General features: G+C 37.4%; 1 protein-coding gene across 3 annotated transcripts in view; it reads left to right on the top strand.

Moving 5' to 3' along the window:
• The first annotated feature begins 5,765 nt into the window (after positions 1 to 5,765).
• The window catches only part of SRBD1 (S1 RNA binding domain 1), a 172,236-nt gene continuing 158,454 nt past the window's right edge, over positions 5,766 to 19,547 (top strand). For all 3 annotated transcript variants that reach the window (XM_036224031.1, XM_016142213.2, XM_016142214.2), the window contains exons 1-4: positions 5,766 to 5,852; positions 10,401 to 10,480; positions 13,227 to 13,407; positions 17,967 to 18,350. In XM_036224031.1, coding sequence (XP_036079924.1) covers positions 10,401 to 10,480; positions 13,227 to 13,407; positions 17,967 to 18,350 — 645 coding nt within the window. In that variant the 5' untranslated portion in view covers positions 5,766 to 5,852. The remainder of the gene's footprint in view (positions 5,853 to 10,400; positions 10,481 to 13,226; positions 13,408 to 17,966; positions 18,351 to 19,547) is intronic.

Below are 19,547 nucleotides of genomic sequence, written 5' to 3'. Positions count from 1 at the left end.
ACACTACCTTAAACTCATTCAGTTGGGATTTTGAAGGCTATAAGCTAGGAATCAGCACTTTAAAAAAAGCTCTGATGGTAATTATTATGCACATTATAATTTGAGAAGTACTAGCTAATGATTTCTAGAAAGAGGCCTGAAAGTTATAAGACTTATAAACCTGGGTCTCCTTACTGACAAAAGCTCGTGACAGAAAGTTGTTATGAAAGGCCCTTATATGTGCAGTACCTATTCTCTTAAACTCCCTAAATTGTAGGATCCAACAGGAGTTTTGGTAAATGATTTGAATTTTCTTATATTCAGATCATGGTCCAGTCTAAACAAAATATCTAGTTATGCCACATGGCTTAGCTAACTTTCTATTTGCTAAAGCCCTTTTCAATTTTAAAGCATTCCTTCAGGATAATAAATTCATGTATCTTAAGCTCATATTTTTATCATCATGAAATTAGGTCATTTTCTACAAAGAATGTTTTCTGGTTGCAGTGATGTTGGTTTCAGGAAAATTCATGTATGTAATTATGGTGGTTTTGATACCATCTGTTAGCTAGCCTTTGTGGTAGAGTTTTCTTCATGGTCAGAGAAGAAATCATTTTTCTGTGTAGCTCGTATGCTGGCAGCTGCCTGTGATAACGGACAACTCTTAAAGCCAGTGTCATATTTGATAAAGGACTAGTATCTACAACATATGAAGAACTCTCATAATTCAACAATAAAAAAATCCAGGTAAAAATCATCAAAATATTTGAACAGATACTTCATCTAAGAATATATATGGGTGACAAAAAGCACATTACAATATCATTAAGGAAATGCAAATTAAAACCCTAATGAGATACTCTGAAACATCAGTTAAATGGAAAAAAGAAAAACAAACAGACAAACATGACAATATAAAGTCCTGGCAAGGATGTGGAACAACCAGAACTCTCATGCATTCTGGTAGGAATGAAAATGGTACAGCCACTTTGGAAAACAATTTAGTAGTTTCTTATAAAACTAAGCACTCCCTTACCATATGACTTAGCAATCCTGTTCCTAGGTACTTATTTATCCAAGAGAAATGAAAATATATGTCCACACAAAAATTTATACATAAATGTTTATAGCAGCATAATTAATGATGCCAAAACGTAGGGGGGTGGTGTGCGTAAAAAAAAAACCTAAATGTCCATCAACTGCTGAAAATATAAACTGTGGTATATCCATGCAATGGAATGCTAATTGGTAATGAAAAGAAACAAACTAGTGATACATGCAACAACATAGATTAATCTCAAATGCATTATACTAACTAAAAGAAACTGGACTCAAATAGCTATATACTGTGTGATTTTGTTTACATGGTAATTTGGAAAAGATAAGATTATTGAGACAGAGAACAGGTAGGGGGAAATGGGGGAGAAGATTGAATACAAAGGAGCACTTTTTTTAGGTGATGAAAATGTTTTATATCTTGATCGTGGTGGTGGTTATATGATTTATGCATTTGTCAGAATAAAAAAGTTGAGTTTTACTCTATGTAAATTATACTCAATAAACCAGACTCTCTCTCTCTCAATCTCTTTCAATCTTTCAATATCTCTCTCTCTCTCTCTCTCTACCCCCCTCCCTCCCTCCTTCCCTCCCTCCCTCCCGCCGTGTGTCTCTCTCTCTCTCTCTCTCTCTCTCTCTCTCACACACACACACACACACACACACACACACACACACACACACGGACATAGATTGATTTGATACACAATGCTTTTCCAAATTTGAATTCCACGTAGTGTGTGATGCATCTAGTATTAAAATTCTGACTATAGGCATTTTGGATGAATGTTTCAAGCCAACCGTCTTCAGGATAGTTCCAGTTCATTAAACTGGAAGATGGGCCAAAGGTACTACAAAGTACTAGTCCTGATGTATAGTCTCCAGACATGGCTCCCTATAGTGATGAGTAAAATATGTCTGGCCCCTCAATGCTGCATTTCATCTACTCCTTGGAACTCAAGCAGCTATGCCATCATTAGGATCCAAATGAGCTCTCTGGGGTTTCTATGTTTGGATCTTGGGCTATTTAATGAATATTTTAGGCCTTTAATAAAGCTGGTCCTTGGACACCACTTGAGGGTGAGGAACTCACCGGGAGAAAATTTCGCAGTGTATCTGCTCATGAATGTAACTGATTGAATATCTTTTAGCCAGAGAATTTGCCAGGCAGGTAATGAGTAGAACAATGAGCCATGTAATAGATACAATATTTTATCTATGATTCAGAATTTTTTTTCTTTATCTTGCTTTTAATTGCATTCACTACAAAAATACTTAGGATTTGTAAAAAAAAAAAAAAATGGAAAAACACTTCAAGTTTCAGTTTTCAGCTAAAGGTAAAAATTATATTCTAGTTTTATATGTAGGTCCCATAATTTTACTTCATGTAAGATAAATTTAACTGTAAGGCCTTCAAATGATGTCTGAATATCATTTCCTTGAAAAATCTGTACAATTAACTTCCTTGGCCTTAACTGATACCTCCTTAAGATCCATTCAATATTTTTCAAAACTCAGTATTTTAATTCCTTGAACCTTTTTAATTTCACACATAAGAATGACAAACTTACTCTGGGCTACAATGTCTTCAGCACTAGACTATCACTTTGGAATTATGCTGCTGTTCCCAGCCAGACTGAAAAAGTAACAGGACAGGCCAAGTTTGGGAACCCGTCTATCAGCCTGTTCTATTTTACTTAGCAAGAAGCCCCTTTCTCATTTGGGAAACTGAGGCAGTTCCCTCTCTGCTTGTGAATCTTTTATTTTTACAGGACATTTCCAAGTTCCTAATTGAAATATTGAAAGAAGCTCATTGAAGCCAATGTATGTTACTGTTTAGGACTGAGAGTTTCTGATAGTGGGAAAGTAGATGGGTAGAGCTAATATGGAAATTTATCAAATAAGGCCCAGTTTCAATTTATGCATTCTCTGATCTGAAACAGACTCTTTTGCCTTTGCTAGGTGATTAACTCTAAGAGACAAAATACTTGAATTTCTAAAAGTACATTTGACTTTTTAAATGGTAACCCACTTCTGTGTGGTGGGAGCTTTAGATTTCTTTTCTAGTAGAAAGATTTTTCTTTACTCCGGGCACATTCTTCAGTCCAGGAGTTAGAGTACTATTTTATTAAATGCTTTGAGTTGGTAGTATGTGGATATCTTTAAGAGTACTGGGTTTAAATCCCAAATCTGCGATTTAATAGCTGAAGTGAGTATGAATAAGTTATTTTTCTCCATACCTTAGTCTTCTCATTTATAAAAAGAGGATAATAGCAACATCTGATTGAGTTAATATGTACACAAATACATGTGAAGGCATTAACTTAGTGCCTGGCCCATAGTAGATGATCAATGAATATGTTATTACTTTTCTTACAGTCTCCCTGAGGAGATAGAACCTACAGGGAAAGAACATGAAAATACAGACAATAACATACAAATGGTAGCATATCAGTAAATATCATACAAGGAATTATATGTTTTAGAGCAAGAAAATAACCTCCAAGCAAATCCAAAATTTGTTTTAACTACTCCCAAACCCTATTACATAGTCTCAGGTGGATGTCCAGATCATTCCAAGCTAACTCCATGAATTTCTTGAAATTCAGCACTTATCCAAAGGTAAACAAGAGATTGGGCAAATGTTTTAGAGAGAAAAGGAGGTTTTGGTGGGGAGCTTGCTTTATACTTAGTGATTACAAATATCCCTTAACAGCTTTCAGCGAGAGTGGCTCTCTTTCAAAATTCCAAGGGAATTGTTTTCTGGACTATCTTACGTGCCTTTTGAGTAGGTTACAACCTACATTAATTTAAAAAGACCGCACCCCAGCTTTTCCCCCAGATGTCTGATGTTTAAAATCCTACTAGGTTATTTACTTTCACTCAGTCATTTTTTTCTTCCTCAGTTGAAAGGCAAATATCCCTGGTGGAAGAGAGGAGAATTAAGGTCTAATACTCTGCTGGCCAAATCCCTACTGTGATCCTTATTGTGTAGTGTGTCTACTACCACACACAATTTAACCTTTGAAGCTAGACTGTCTTGTATGGGTCTCCATCTCTTGTGACTATAACTAGTCCCCAGTCTTATTTGTAAATTGTCAAAAGATTTTTTAGAATATTGATTCACCTTGACCCTTTTTACCTCCTACATTAAACCTGTATAGCACAATTTGAAATCGAAAGTAGGTGAATAGTAAATAGTAAATTACTACAGCTCATTATGATGACCTGATTTACCTCTCCATAATCCCAGACCATAACACGTTCTCCACTATTCTTTCAGAACTAGAAATTGTGGAGTGGACTGTGATTGTGGCAGACCAGTTCCAGACCTTCTGGAACCATTGCAAAAGAAGGAAAGAAAACTTCTAAACAATTTCAGAAAGTGATCCTTATGTATCAAGGATCATAGATATCGAACAGGCTAAGTTTAAAAAGTCTTATTGCCTTCACATTGGAAAAATTATCCAGTGAAATTTATGTTCACTTTGCGTGAATTTGCATGTAGCAAGGATCACTCATGGGTGATTTCAATAACTTGCTTGACTCTTCAGTACTGTGTCCTTGGAAATGAATCATTAACATAGAAAGCTGCTTCTTGGAATCCTCTGAAACAAATCCATGGGGTATTGGTCTGCTAAATTCTAATCTAGACTAACAACAGCCTTAAAAAACACGTCACCAAAAAACAAGTCATTTTCCATTTCTCCTGAAAACTAATTTTGAGAAAATGTATTCAAGGTAAAGGGAATGAATTGCTGGGGAGGCCTTTATAGCTTTTAAATTGGATTTGTGAAAAAAAGTGGGGCTTAAGAGATCGTAGCGTGGTTGATGCTTGGGAATCATTGAAATAAAAAGTAGGAGCCACCTTTGTGTTTTGTGGGAAGAGAAACAGAAATGCTGGATCTGGGGAGCCTCCCACCTACAATACTGTTATTAGCACTTTTGAAGAATCTGAAAATGAAATTGGGCAGGGTTTTTCCATTCTTGCCAGAGGTTAGGTAACTGGGATTTGCGTTTGTCTCAGTTCAATTCAGGATTTACCCCTAATTTGTATGAGGTATCTTATCATGTAAGAGGTAAGATGGAGCAGTAGGCAGTGAAAACAGGTTCAAAGATATAGTTTTGCCCAAATGCACTAGGAAGTTCCTGAAAGAACCAGGTTTCCAAATCTGTGAACTTGGCAATGTAACAAGCTGCCTGAGGGATAACTGTAGGGCTAACCTCTTCCACTAAGGTAGAGTGAACTTACTGGGCTGAGTGAGGGTTTACCAGAAGCCTTATCATAAACTTTGGCTATTTTTATAAGACTGAGCAAAATTCTTATCTTGGGGTTTAGGAAATAATGAAATACGCTAAAACACCCTTATGGAAGTTAAATAACGACATTTAAAAATTGACGTTAGAAAGAATGAAGCTTGACAAGTTTTTCATTTTTCTATTGCAAATTACAAATAATGTAATGAAAAGAAATATTCCTGATTGAATTTAAAAGAGGGTACATGAAGAGGAAAGCGGATTAAGAGAAAGAGAAAGAAAATCACAGAGGCGGGTCCGCATTTGCAGACTCTCTGGCCCCACCTCCGCCCGGATCCGCCGAGACACAGCTTCAGCCTCACCTCAGCGCTCCCAAGGGGCCCTCCCTCTAGCTTCGCCTCTGTCCAGCTTGGCTCCGCCCGGCTCCTGGAGTTGCGCTTTTGTAGCCAGTCAGGGAGAAGCGAGGAGGGATTTCCGGAGTTTGAAAAACTTCCGGCGGGAACCGGAAGACGCTGTCGCGCACGCAGACTCCCGGGCCTTCCGACACGCCGGGCGGGAAGGTGAGCTTAGTGTCCGCCTTGGCGGTCCTTCTTCGGGCTCGGTTGAGCCCGCCAGCCGGGCTCCGGTATTTTGGGGGCCATTTAAAAAGTATTGAGCCTTCATTTGGGAAATATCATCCCTTTTTAAAGTGAGAAGTTTCGTTACATTATACTGTCTGCGGTCTCCGTCTTCCAACCTACCTCCGAAAAACCCCTCCTGGCTGTCGTATGTCAGCTGGCGCGTCTTACTCGAATTGCAGCTCTTAGCGCATAGGGGCAGACAAAGGAAAAGTACGATAAACCTAGATTATTTTTCAACCTCAAACTTTCGGAGACGGGAAGAAGCACCCTTTGATTATCAGATCGTGGTTGAATCAACTGCATTCTCAGCAGTGAGCCAGACATATAGGAGGCGCTAAATTACCTGAGTTCCCACTCTAGGCAACTTTCCTCGAACCTCTCTCATGTAATTGATACTATTTTTGTGGAACGGGGAACGAGCCTAGTCTTAGTGTTTGGGGCTCTGGATTCTAGTCCTTCTCCTGCCATATTGCTCTTCCCTTTGAGTAAACCATTTAACCTCACTGGCTCTCAGGCTTCTCATTCACAAAAGAAAATAGCAAGACCCTCTGATTTCTGCGGCTCTTTCTAGGTCTAGTATTTTGTTTTTGTTACTCAGTTGGGCATATATGCCGACATTCTGAGCACTTGTTGGCACCTTCAGGAAAACTTTAGGTGCCTCTTAAAAAGTTGTTCCCCTCTGTTCTTAAATTTTTTAATTGTGATTTTTTCCATTTTTAATTTAATACTTGTGCGTATGCAGGTTTTTCCACCTCCTCCTCCTGATTTTCACTTGCCCTGCTTTAGTAACATCACAGAAACCTCCAACTTACTGCTTGGAATGTGCTCATGTGCCCACAGAGATATAACAGTTTGGTAGGCTAGAAAATCTCAAGCCACTAAGAATAGGAATGTACGCTGTACCATCATTTTTTCAAGAAAACAGTGCTGCGTGTAATTTTACCTAATAGTGATGGGGGAAAATGTGTATTCCTCTATAGAGACCAAACATGTTCTTGTGTTCATTTAATAAATAGTTACAGAGCAGCTGTTAAATGCCAGGCTCTGTGTAATACAGAATTGAATAAGGTTAATATGGTTTCATCCTTCATGGTGTTTACTGCCATGAAGTAAGCATGGGGGATGTAGACAATAAGTAAGGATAACTATAGATTATGTTATATAGCACTGTGTAAAGGAAATAAATAGGGTCCCGTAATATTATTAGATCTGGGACACCCATTTTAAGCCTAAAATTTTGAGCTCAGAGATGAGAAGGAGCCAGTTTATTGAGGAGGAGGGATAATAGTACTCCAAGCCTAGTGAACCTGGGGTGGGAACGAATCATAACTTGTTACAGGGACTAAAAGAATACTGTGACTATGGCTAAGGAGCTACAGCGAGGGGACAGATGTGGTTAGAAATGTAGGTGGGGATCAGTCTTGCAGGGCACTTTAGAAGGCCACGGTAAAAAATATGATTTGATTTTAAGTGGAGGATGAAAAATCACTGAATGGATTTTAAGCATTTTCTAAATGATCTTTTGGATGGTATGTGGAGAATAGGTTGTAGGGACAAGAGTGGAAGCAGGGAGGCCAATTAAGAGGCTGTTAACAGTAGTCCAGGTAAGAGATGTTGGGAGCTACAGACTCCCTAGAGATCATGGAGATCTGCGATATATTTTGGAGGAAGAATTTATGTGACTTACTAATAGTCTGGATGCGGGAGATGAAAGAAAAAATGATTTTCAAGGCTTTCACTTGGCAAACGAAACTTTGGAGGATGATGGATGTGTTCATTATCTTAGTTGTGGAGATGTGTATACATATGTCAAAACTTATCAGATTTGTACACTTTAAGCATGTACAGTTTATTGTATGTAAAATTAGCTCAATGAAGCTGTTAAAAATTTTCCAAGTTTCTGGCTTAGCAAAGAACCATCCATTTTAGGTGGTTGATGGTACCATTTACTGAGATGGGGAAGACTAGGGTAGGAGTGGGTTAAGTAGGTGATACAGGTATTTAAAATCATGGAAATGGATGAAATTTTGCTTAATCTAACATCCTATGATAAGCAGTAAGAGAACATTGGAGGAATGGAGATAAACAGTACTTAAGAACATTGGTTTTTAAACTGGAATATGTATACCCCTAGGAGTATACCTGGCATAGACAGTTTTTAAGAAATAATTTCTAGGTCTTTAGCTTCTTTACATACTCTAAAACTCATCTGCCTGAAATTGGCCTATGTGTTCATGCATATTCTTCCCCACCTCCCTTTTCAAATTAATATTTTTTTCTACTCGTTAAAAGACAAATTTGCATCCTACTCATCTTGTCTCCGGACTGCCTAAAAGGGACTAAAAGGGATGTTTTGAATTTTTTTTTTCCCCCCAGGGAATTCTTCTTTACTGGGTAACCAAAATTTTATGAGCCTGCCAAGGGTTTGTTTATACTTATTTTAAATACATTTCTGTTAAGGCTGAAGTGTGGAGTTAGAATTGGTGCATGGTGGTCTGTGTGGGAATACTCTGAATTTAGGTCTGTTGTAGAATGGGGTGGTGAGAGGGGATGATCTGGTTGGGTTGTTTGTTAGGGGGCTTATCAGGTTTTTATTCTCGGGCTGGTCAGATTCTCCAGAGAAGAGCCTTTCTATTCTACTTAGCTGGAGGGTAAGGATCTAACTGACAACTATTTGGGAGCTTAGTGGGAAAGAGGACTGGTGGTGAGGTGGGGGGTTTGTGTTTAGCATTCAGTCCGTATGGTTACCATGTCCACAACTGTACTTGGTGTTCTCTAGAGACTCTGTTTTACCCTCTCCAGAGGTCAAACCTCCAGACTTTTTCCTGGCGCAGTTGCCTGATACCATAAAGTGGAGTAGGGCATCTAGAGATATTCCTTTGCCTCAGACAGCGAACCCCTAGCCCTTATTCCCTTCACTCTTAGTTCCAAGGTATTAGGTACTGCTTCCTGTGATTTTTTTTTTTTTTTTTTGAGATTCCTGTAGAGTTAATTGGTTTGGTTTTTAAATGCTCCCACTGCTAACTTGGGATTTTAATTTTTATGTAGTGAAATCTGTTAATCTTTTTGGCTTTTGGAATTTTTTGAGTTATGCCTAGGAAAACCTTTACTCCTCCACCTCAACTCAAAATTATGAAAATAGTCTTCTTTATTTTTTGTAGTTTTAGTTTGTATATTTTAAATAGTTAGTCAATGTGGAATATATTTTTGTTCACAGTGTGGCAATGGGACTTAAACACTTGTTTTATTGCAGAGAGATAGCTGGTTGTTTTAACACCACTTATTCTATAATCTATTTTTGTCCTGATTTCAAATGCCACCCCATCATACACTAATTTCCTCTGTTTTTGTATATATTTTTTTTGTTTATTGTGGCACAATACATATAGCACAGAAATCACAAGTTACCTGTTCCTTTATGATCAGTATCTGAAAGCACTCATTTGAGGAAGGATGACCTGCATAAACATAAGGTTCCAAAAAGCAGGTGAATGAAAAGATGGAAGATTATCCCATCTACTTCCTGGGGACTTTTTGCTCTCCTGGTTTCTTCTGGGCACTCTTCTTCTCAATAGCTCTGTACTGTCTGGACTGAGTTAAGCTATAGCAACCAGCAGAGCATACTCCCTTTTGTGAGAGCCCTTTAGTATTTCTATGAGGCATTTCTCCTCCAAGTGGAAATTAAAACCAGAGGCATTATAACATAAGACTGGTTTAGGAACTTGTTTAAAGGGTTCTAAGTATGTCAGAATCTAATATAGTTTTTGTGGTTTGACATACATTATTTAGCTAAAGTAAATTTGTTTACTTCCTGTGTCATGATGTCTTTGGTTATTTGTCTTAATTTTTTTAGAGCTTGGTCTTTGAATTCGGTAAATATTTAGTGGCATTAGTGATTGTTTTATTTAGATATTTGAACTTTTATAAGGGAATGGAATATCTTGTTTTAGGAATAATGTGGCTGCTTATTGAGTCAATCAACATATTTGACTGTCAGTTTTGTAGATGGACTTTATACTGTAAGAAGACATAGAAAAGGAAAATATTTCTTATATACTTTAATAATAGGACTTTATAATTTAATAAAATCCTTTAACAAAGGACTTTATAATTTAATAAAGTCCTTTAACAAAGGACTTTATAATTTGCTGTTTGGTAAACAATCAAAAACATTTGCTGTATACTCAAGTGTATAATCCTAAAAAAACCTAGGAATTGTCACCCTATAGGAGCTTACATTTTTCCAAAGATGGTCCACGCTCATCAGGCTTTGGAAATCATTGGAAGAATATTAGCAGCTCTTATAATTGGCAGCCACATAGGAGAGGAAACTAGTTTGGTCTTGTGAATGATCCTTTTTTTCTCCTTTTGGCAAATTCTAGCAACAGAGCTGTTGGAGGGTTTTGCATGGCACATCATTTTGTAGACAAAATGATCAGTCATTTAAGTGATTCAAATCATGCTGATATCATGTTCTGTTTCTTCCAGATGTCATCATTGCCAAGAAGAGCAAAAGTTAAGGTCCAGACTGTAGTATCCAAAGATGAATTTTCTTCCTTCTCTGAGTTGTAAGTGTATTTTTATGGGGGTGGGAGAATGATGTATGTTTTAAGGAATTAATACAATCTTTTGCTAATTTCTCAAGTTATTTGGGTTGAAGGAGGTTGTATCATTTTCAGCCATTCATACAACAGGTATTTATTGAACTCATGCTGTGTCTCTGGTTCTGTTTAGGTATTAGTGATAAACTATTGAACAAGGAGAAGAAAGTAACCAACTAAACATAATATTTACACTGGAATATACGCTCTATGAAAGCAGGGAATTTTTAATTTTGCTTTGGAGCAAGGTTTCTTAACCTCAGTACTATTAACCGGATGATTTTTTGCCATGAGGGGGCTGTTCTTGCATTATAGGATGTTTAGCAGCCTCTGTGGTCTCTACCCACTAGATGCCAATAGCATCCTGCAACCCTCTGTTCCAGAATGACAAAAATGTCTCCAGACATTCGAGATGATCTCAGTGAGGACAAAATCATTTCCAGTTGAGAACTTCTGCTTTAGAGCACCGTAGTAGGTGCCCTAAAGATATTCGTTAAATAAATGACTGATTAGTATTAGGCAGTATTAGTACTGTAAAGAAACATAAAGCAGGGAAAAGGGATAGAGAGCATGGTGAGTGATTTTAGTGGGGGAACATTTTGGATACAGTAGTCAGGAAAGTTTTTTTGGAGGATGTGGCAAGAGATCTAAATGAGATTTGGGACTGCAGCTTGCAAAGATCTGAGGGATGAGTGTTCCAAATTGAAGGGATAGCAAGTGCAAAGACCCTGAGGCAGGAATGAGCTTAGAGTGTTCAGGGAACAAGACCAGTGTGGGCAGACCAGAGTCATCCGGGCAGAGAGGGACTGCTAGTGAGATTGGAACGGGTAGGATCTAATAGGTATTCGGCTTTATTTGAATGGGTTGGGAAGCCATTAGAGGGTCTGGGGCAGAGATGTGGCATGATCTGGTTACTTTTGTGAAAGATAGTTCTGATTTCTTGATGGAGAACAGACTATAAGGGAGCAAGGATAGAAGCAGGAGGATCAGTTAAGAGATTATTATGGAAGCTTAGAATACTAGAAGGGAAAGTGGTGAGAAGTGGTCTAATTTGGGATATATTTTGAAGGTAGAGTAGACAGGCTATCCTGATGGATTAGATTGGGGGTGTGAAGGAATGATGAATTTGGGATCAGATGGGAGGTTGGTAAATTCAGGAGTTCTGTTTTGGACTTGGTAAGTTTGAGATGATTCCTAGACATCCAATAAAAGTGAACATACAAGTTGGACTCATCATGTTGGAGATATAAAATTGAGATTGCTGTATGTTCAGCTATAGGATGAGATAAGATCGTCTGGTAAAAGAGTATGGAGAACAGAAAAGAGGACTGAGAACTAAGTCTTAGAGGATCCCAGCATTGAAAATTTGGGGAGAGGAGAATCGTTAAGCAAGGGGTCTAAGGAGAAGCTGACAGGAAAGTAGGAGGAAAACAGATGACTGGTGTCCCTGGAAGGTGTGAAAGACTTGCTCTAAGGCGTAAGTGCCAGATGCTGTTGAGAGGTCCAGTATTATTAGGAGAGTTGACTTGCTATCTTAGAACTGCCTCATATATAATAAAATAATGTCTGCACTAAGTTTGTCTTCATGATAAAGCACTTTTGTGCCTGTCATGTAATCTTTGTAATATTCCTGTGTGAAATTAACAGATGTGAGGCTGAGGTGGAAAGAGGGCATTCTGCTCTGTTTTATAAAAGCTTGAGGAGTAGCACCCTGGTTTTCTGATTCCTTGGTTTTCTAATTGTTATTCCTTTCAATTCCACTGCTATTGTGTTATGCTAATCTAATGATTTTCTGTTTTTATTTTTTTTCTCTATTCTTAGACTTTAGTTAGCATCAATCTTAAAGACTATCAGTAGCTTGACCTATCATAACTATGCTCTCTTAGAGCATAATTTAGGTAAGTAGCCATCCAGTCAGGTTTTTGGCTCTAGGCAGAATTTAAACCATTTAAAAAAAATAGACATCTCTATTCACTAGTTTCAGTGAAGGAAGTCATTGTCCTTCCCACCAATATCGAACTTTTACTTTAGAGATAGAAATAAAATTAACTGAGTTGGCAGGAGCATGGTGTTCCTTTACCAGAGTTCATTCACATAGCTGCTTTTTTTCCACTGTTGCTGTGAGCTTGATTCTTAGGTTGTTAGAAATGTGCTGTAGCTGTATCTTATCCATCTAATCAGGAAACAGATCCACTCCGTGAAAGGAAAAAAGGGTTAATTCAAACAGTTGGAAGGGTCTTGGTATTAGCCTTTAGGTAATTAAAGGTGTTTCCTAGGGCCATTTTCCACTCCTTACATTGGTTTGAATAACTTAATACAATTTAAATGAATTTGATTAGCACTTAGGAAGTTTAAGTGCTTTTCTCTGTTAAAATGGAAAGCCTCACAATGACTGTGGTGTGATCTGACCCAGTAAATTGCTTAAGGTAATAAATGATTTCCTATGCCTTGAGCATATGTGTGTGTATTTATCTGTTAGGCTAGAGGAGAATGGTAAGACCTGTGATTTACAGCATATTGGGGTATTTTACAGTGGTCCCTCGTTAACTTGTTTGTTTCAATTTTTAGCAATATCTCTTCATAGCATGTGCTCACATCACTCCATTTTATATTAAACACCTCTTATTCTTTTTTCAAGAAGCCTTTTTTTTTTTTGAAGCCTTTAACATTCAGCTTCATTTTTCTTAGAAGTTTTTGTCAATTTTACTCCTAGATCATCGGCCTCTGAAGAAGATGACAAGGAAGATAGTGCCTGGGAACCCCAAAAGAAAGTCCCCAGAAGGCCAAAGCAGCCTGTTCCCAAGGAATCTAAACCAAAGAGGGTGCCCCGGGTGAAAAAGAACACCCTACAGATCAGTGATGGCTCAGAAGGTGTGGCCGTTAAGGAGGAGCCGGTAGGTGCTTTCACCGGTACAGGGGCACAGAGTGCTTTCTTAATGGTGATGTTACTTTCTCTTTATACATAGTAGGACAAAGCAGGTAAATGACAACGACTGCAGGGCCATAGTATCCTCTGCCATGGGTTTTAATAGTATTTACCATCTGATCCACTGTGTTGGAGGGGAAAGAATATTTATCAAATTGCATACTTAGTATCTTGTAAGCACCACCATGAATTTAAAAACAATAAAGTATAGTTTTTTTGTGTTAAAAAAGAGGCATTTCCAAAATTGTTCACCGTCGTATTCCTTTGATAACAGCTTCCCTAGTACATTTAAAATAATATTCTTTTAATGCACAGTGGATACCTGACTTAAATCCCGGGACACTTTTATTGTGTATAGTAAGGGATATCGTTATACTGTACTGTGCCCCTGGATAGGGTATTGAATCAGTCTTTTCTTCTGTTATCCAACAGTTATGTTTCTTCATTTTTCCGTGCAAGGTTTTCACTGAGTACAATTTTAGTGGGTGGGCAGGCTTTACCTATAGCTTAGAAAGTATTGACTTCTGTCATCTTGTTAGCAGAATTTGGAGGTTTTTCATTTATGGATGGAATAGCTGCACTTAATAGTAGATTGATTTTCTAATCCAGAAAATATCTCTTCTTTCATGGCATTAGTGATTTTTTGTGTAGAGTTCAATGGTTCTTTGTGTAGAGCTCACAGACCCTTTGAAAATTTGATCAAAAATATGAACCTTCTCTTCAATAAATGAGTACAATGTACACATGTCTATCTGATTTTTTAAGTCTAGTTCAGGGGGTACAGCTTAGTAACCTTTGTCATGGTGATTTCTTGATCCTGCTAGTGATGCTTGGTATATGTATTTTTTAAAGAGAAAAAGAATTTGAGTAAAAGTCTCTTACCTAAGAGACATCTCGGGAAGGAAGGTGTAGAATTTCTTTCAAAACTACCAAAATTCACATCTTTTATAGCTCAGTGAAAGCTCGTGAATCATGTTATAAGATTCGATTTCATTAGGTTTGGCATTTTCCTTTGTTGTAACCACCACTGAAGAAAGTAATTGAAAATCCTATTTTGGATAGAGCTAGAATTAGTAGCCTCCTAATAAATTTAAAATCTGTTTTTAGCAAACACCACACACAAAATTCATCATTACTCTGTTTTTTTTCCATGTTCCTGACATTTACAAACCTAATGGTCACTCTACTTTAGTCATTGAAGACTTAGTTCCTGCTTCATATCTTCCTCTCTGCCATCTTCTGTCATCATCCTTAGTGATTTCCCTACCACTTGGATGAGCCATCTGGTCTTCCTAGGTGGTCTCGCATCCAAGTACTAACCAGGCTCGACCCCGCTTAGCTTTCGAGATCAGACATCGGACTTATTCAGGGTGGCATGGCCATAGACCATGGACTGTGGCATGAACACAGGATCTTCTGCGTGTAAAGCAGGCATGCTAACTGCTACACTATGGAACCACGTCCAATGAAATGAACATTGATTGTTCAGTTTGTCAGAGATTCAGATTAAATAGGAGGAAAAATATTATCATAGAGGCTTATTAAATGCTGAAGGAGGCTATAGAATCTTAGAAGCTTCAGAAATGGAGAAATATTTTCCTGTATTTTTGATAGTTTTGATTTATACTTCTCAAAATTTTTGGTCTTTGGACTGCTTTATACTCTTAAAATTTATTGAGATCCCCAAAGAAATTTTATATATGTGAGTTATATCTATCTATTTATTATATTAGAAATTAATGAGAAAATTTAAAAATATGAATCAATTTAAAAATACTTATTACATGTTAATGCAAATAACACTTTTTAATGAAAAATATATATATATATTTTTAACAACAAAAAAGTAATGAGAAGAATGACATTGTTTTATTTTTTTTTGTGAAAGTTCTTAATGTCTGACAGAAATAACCACTATATAAAGAAAACCCTTCCTGCACACAGATAACTTCCCTGCTATTTGGAAAATGGAGTATGGCTATTTGAAAATAGCTTTTTCAAATAATTATTCTTATTTGATATACCAAATTCAATAAATGGTAGTTACTTAAAGGTTTTTTCCATTGCAGAATCTGGAACCATATTAATGAACTTTTTATATTCTGTGACATTAAAACCCTTTGGTCTGTGTTGTAATTGAATGGATCTTTTACCCTTTCATGACTATAATATGTATAGGGTCATTTGGAAAATACTAGTTCACTAATTTGTGTGTATCTTCTAAGCATTAGTATCTTTCATCATACAATGTCAAAAAAGTCACATTTGTTAATTTAACCACCAGTCTCATCACAGTGTTGGGAAGCTGTCAGGATCACAAATTTTCTAATTTTCACTTTAAAACCTAAATTTTATTATTGGTCCGAATGTCAGGTATTTTCTTGAAGTGACAGTTCTCACTTCATTTATGAGAAAATGTCTGCGAGATACCCAAGTCTGAATAACCATAGTTTTTGTCAATCATTCTTTCAAGTAAAAGTGATGTTCTATGGAAAAAGAAGTTTGGTCAGCTCATAATTCATATGATTGTACAAATGCTTTTCCTCAAGACAGCCACTGTATATCAGCAAGCATTGGTATACAGCAGTACTTTATGTGCACTAATCCTTTCAGTACAGAGTATTAAAAAGGTGTATTTTCAAGGATTGAAAATTTGAAAATTAATAATTTTTACTGCTGCATTCTTAAGTGAAACTGACATTGTTTTATTGCAAGTATGCGGCAGTGGGGGGAACGGTGATTGCTAGTTCAGCTTGGCGCCATTGCCATGGTTTTTGCTACCATTGCTCTTGCACCCTCATTGCAAATGTCAACATTAGTGAAAAAGGCAAATAATGTCTTGGCATTATTATGAATATAACTTTGCCCTCCCAGACCCCTGAAAGAGTCTCAGGGTCCCCCAGGGATCTGTGAACAACACTAAGAACAGTAGCTAAAACTTACTAAAGATTCCAGAGAAGATATCTTTAAGTGTCTCATTAATGATTATTGGCTTTTGTTTCGTTCCTCTTACTTTAAACCTCTCACTTTTAGTCACTTTACCTTTTCTTAATTTTTTCTTTTCCCTCTCCCAGGATGTGGTCTAGGTATGGTAGTGGCAGTAATGAAGGCGGTATTAGCAAATATTTGCGTGCTTACCATTAGCTAGGCAACATGCTAAGCATTGCATTGTGTGAACTTAATCCCCGTCACAACTCATTGAGGCAGGTGCTGTTGTTATCCTGATTTTATAGATGAGAAAGCCAAGGCAGGAGACCATAAGTGACTTACTCACGGTCCATAGATAGTAAGTGATGAAATTGAGTTTCTAAGTCAGGGTCATGATATTGTCAGCATTTCAGAAACCAGTATATCTCTCCTGGATGTTTTTACATCAACCATGCTCATAAAAGTGATGTATAAAACCAGAGTGCTGATTTAATAATAGTTTGATCTAGTTATCACAAGGACTTGAAATTCTTATGACTAGTAATGTCTTTTGGAGGCTGAAGTAAGGAAGGAATTAAATAGTAATCAGACAGTTACTTAATAAACCAGGACTTAGAATAGAAGAATTAGGTAAATCCATTCATTTCGGTTTATTGAATGCCTGCTGTGGTCTAAGCACTAGGCTTGTCACAATCAAATGACAATTAAATGTTTTAATTGCATGAATCTGAGGTAGTCTGATATATCATCTCATAGGAGTGCTGTCTTATCATTGGGAGCAAAATATCTAGAATCTGTTAGCTCAGCTTTCTACTTCCTTGTGTATCACTTCAAAGAATGCCCATCATAATTCCTTTTTACAGTTCTCCTTCTTCTCTATGGCTGACAACTTTCTGTATGATTAACACATTCTTTAGCTATATCAATTCATTTGATTAGGTTATTATCAACTATTAATGAACCTGGGAGTCATTCTATTTTATTTTTCATATAGACATATCCTCATATCCTTTTTTTTTTTTTTTTTCATATAGACATATTCTGGTTGTCATTCTATTTTTATATCTCTGTTTTTATCCATTATGTTTCAGCTAAAAATATAGTACTCAGCAGGTGATTTAATATATATCATTTCCAGGTTCATTGGGGGGGGGCATTAGGATGGGGGCGTGCTCTTTATTGTAGTAGTTGCCAGTATTTTCAGTAGTCATTTATATGTGCGTGTATGTATATATTTAGTTCTATGCAGTTTTATTACATGTGTAGGTTTGTGTGTCCACCACACAGATCCTTGTGGTTCCATCATCACAAGGACCTAGTGTTGCCCTTTCATAGCTACACCCATCTCCCTCCCCCGACTGTGCCCTGTTCCAGAGCCCAATCTCTGACCGCTGACAACCACTAATGTGTTCAAGAATGTTATATAAATATAATCACTTAACATGTAACCTTTCGAGATTGGTTTTTCCTCCACCAATAGAGTCTCTGAGATTCTTCCAAAGTATTGTGCGAATAATTTGTTCATTATTACTGAGTACTATTCCAGGGTAATTGGTTTTTATCTTCTAATTCTCATGTGTTCTCTTTGTGGTTTGATAGGAGAGTTCTGTGCCTATTGCTGATGTTGCTTTGGAAAACAAAAAAAATAAATTGGATACTGTGCCGACTCTGAAGACAACAAAGACCAAACGGAAAAATTCAGTTAAATCACCTTCAACTCAGAGGACCAAAAAGCTGAAAGTTAATGAAACCAACAAAGCCAGCAACTTCGATAGTGGGAGTAACAGTACAGATATACCATCAACAAGCACCATGTGGGAAGGGGTATGCAAGAAGGAAGAGAGTGAAGATGACTGTGCATCTGGTCAGTCCCCTTTAAAGAAAATGAAGACTGAAACATGTCCTCAGGGGCAGCCTGTCATGTTCCCAGCAAATGCCAACAATATTATAGAGGAGGTGGAAATGAACTGGGACATAGTACAGGTACGTGCAGTCTTTTTCTGTCACTTTAGTCCTCTTGATTCCTGTCTCTTTCACTAGGATAAGCATGTCACTGGCTAAGGGAAGGATTTGGAGTTTCCTATTCTCTTTTCAGTTTTGTCATTGATTTCTGGAAGCTTTGGCCACTGGTGCTTTTCTGGATACAGTATTTTGTATCATAGCTTTTGGTCATCAGTTCTTCAGCTTAGAGTTGCGACCTCAGGAAACGTATGTATGTGCCATAGTGTTTTAGTGAACATTGCTATACAGACATTGCACAACAGATGGGGCCCTCAAAGCTTTATTGTTAAGTTTTCACTTTGAACTTAGACTGTATTTCTCTGTAAAAGCAGTGCAGGTGGTTAGGCCATTAGTTCATCTATTTAACATGTAGTGTAATGTTATACTATGAACAAGACCTAGCAGTTCCTTAAAGGAAAATTGTCTGAATTCATATTTATATCTCTGACTACGGGGGAAATCAAATTTCCCCTTGTGTTTTTTGCTGGCTTTTGGGGTAGCAGTGGCTCTCAGGGTAGATGGGGTTGACTCCCTTCCCTGTTGTCTGTCCCATGGAAATTCTGGTGTGTACTCCATCCCCTGCTGTGACTTGCTGCTCTAGAGCCCGAGACCTCTGCAGTATCCTAATACTACTTCTCAGTCTGAGACTGTCTGTGTGTTACCTTTTTCTTCAAGGAACTTTTTTTTTTTTTTTAACCCATGCTGCCTTTTCTTTATATTAGTAGAACATTGCCAGTAATTTTTAATTATGATTTTTCTGCACTCTTACCCCCTAAAGAATACACTGTTGCTTTACAGCTTTCTTCTCTTGTTCCTGAACTGAATAGTCCAAAGTTTCTTAGAGAAAGAGTATAATTAGCCTCCTTTCTATGTCTTCTTTTTATTCATTTAGGTCTATGAGGAAATGTTTTAAAAGGGTGGTTCATGGACTACTTGCATCAGATTCACCCTAGAGACTTTCTTAAAATGCAGAATCCTTGGTTCAGATCACACCTATAGGGGCTGGTGAACATGTCCTATTTCCCTCCTCTTCCCCTTTGCTAACACTTTTAAATTGACATAGATCTATCTCTGATAGTTGACAGTGAGCAGGAGGGAGAGAGGAAGTTTTCAAAGACCCTGAAGTCTCTTAAACTGTGGTGATAAATTATTCATTGTTAATCAAGGGTGAAGTATTCT

The sequence above is a fragment of the Rousettus aegyptiacus genome, unplaced genomic scaffold (genome assembly GCF_014176215.1).
Source record: "Rousettus aegyptiacus isolate mRouAeg1 unplaced genomic scaffold, mRouAeg1.p scaffold_m13_p_7, whole genome shotgun sequence".
In the NCBI taxonomy this organism is placed as follows: Eukaryota; Metazoa; Chordata; class Mammalia; order Chiroptera; family Pteropodidae; genus Rousettus; species Rousettus aegyptiacus.
This window is presented reverse-complemented; position numbering and strand designations above follow the sequence as displayed.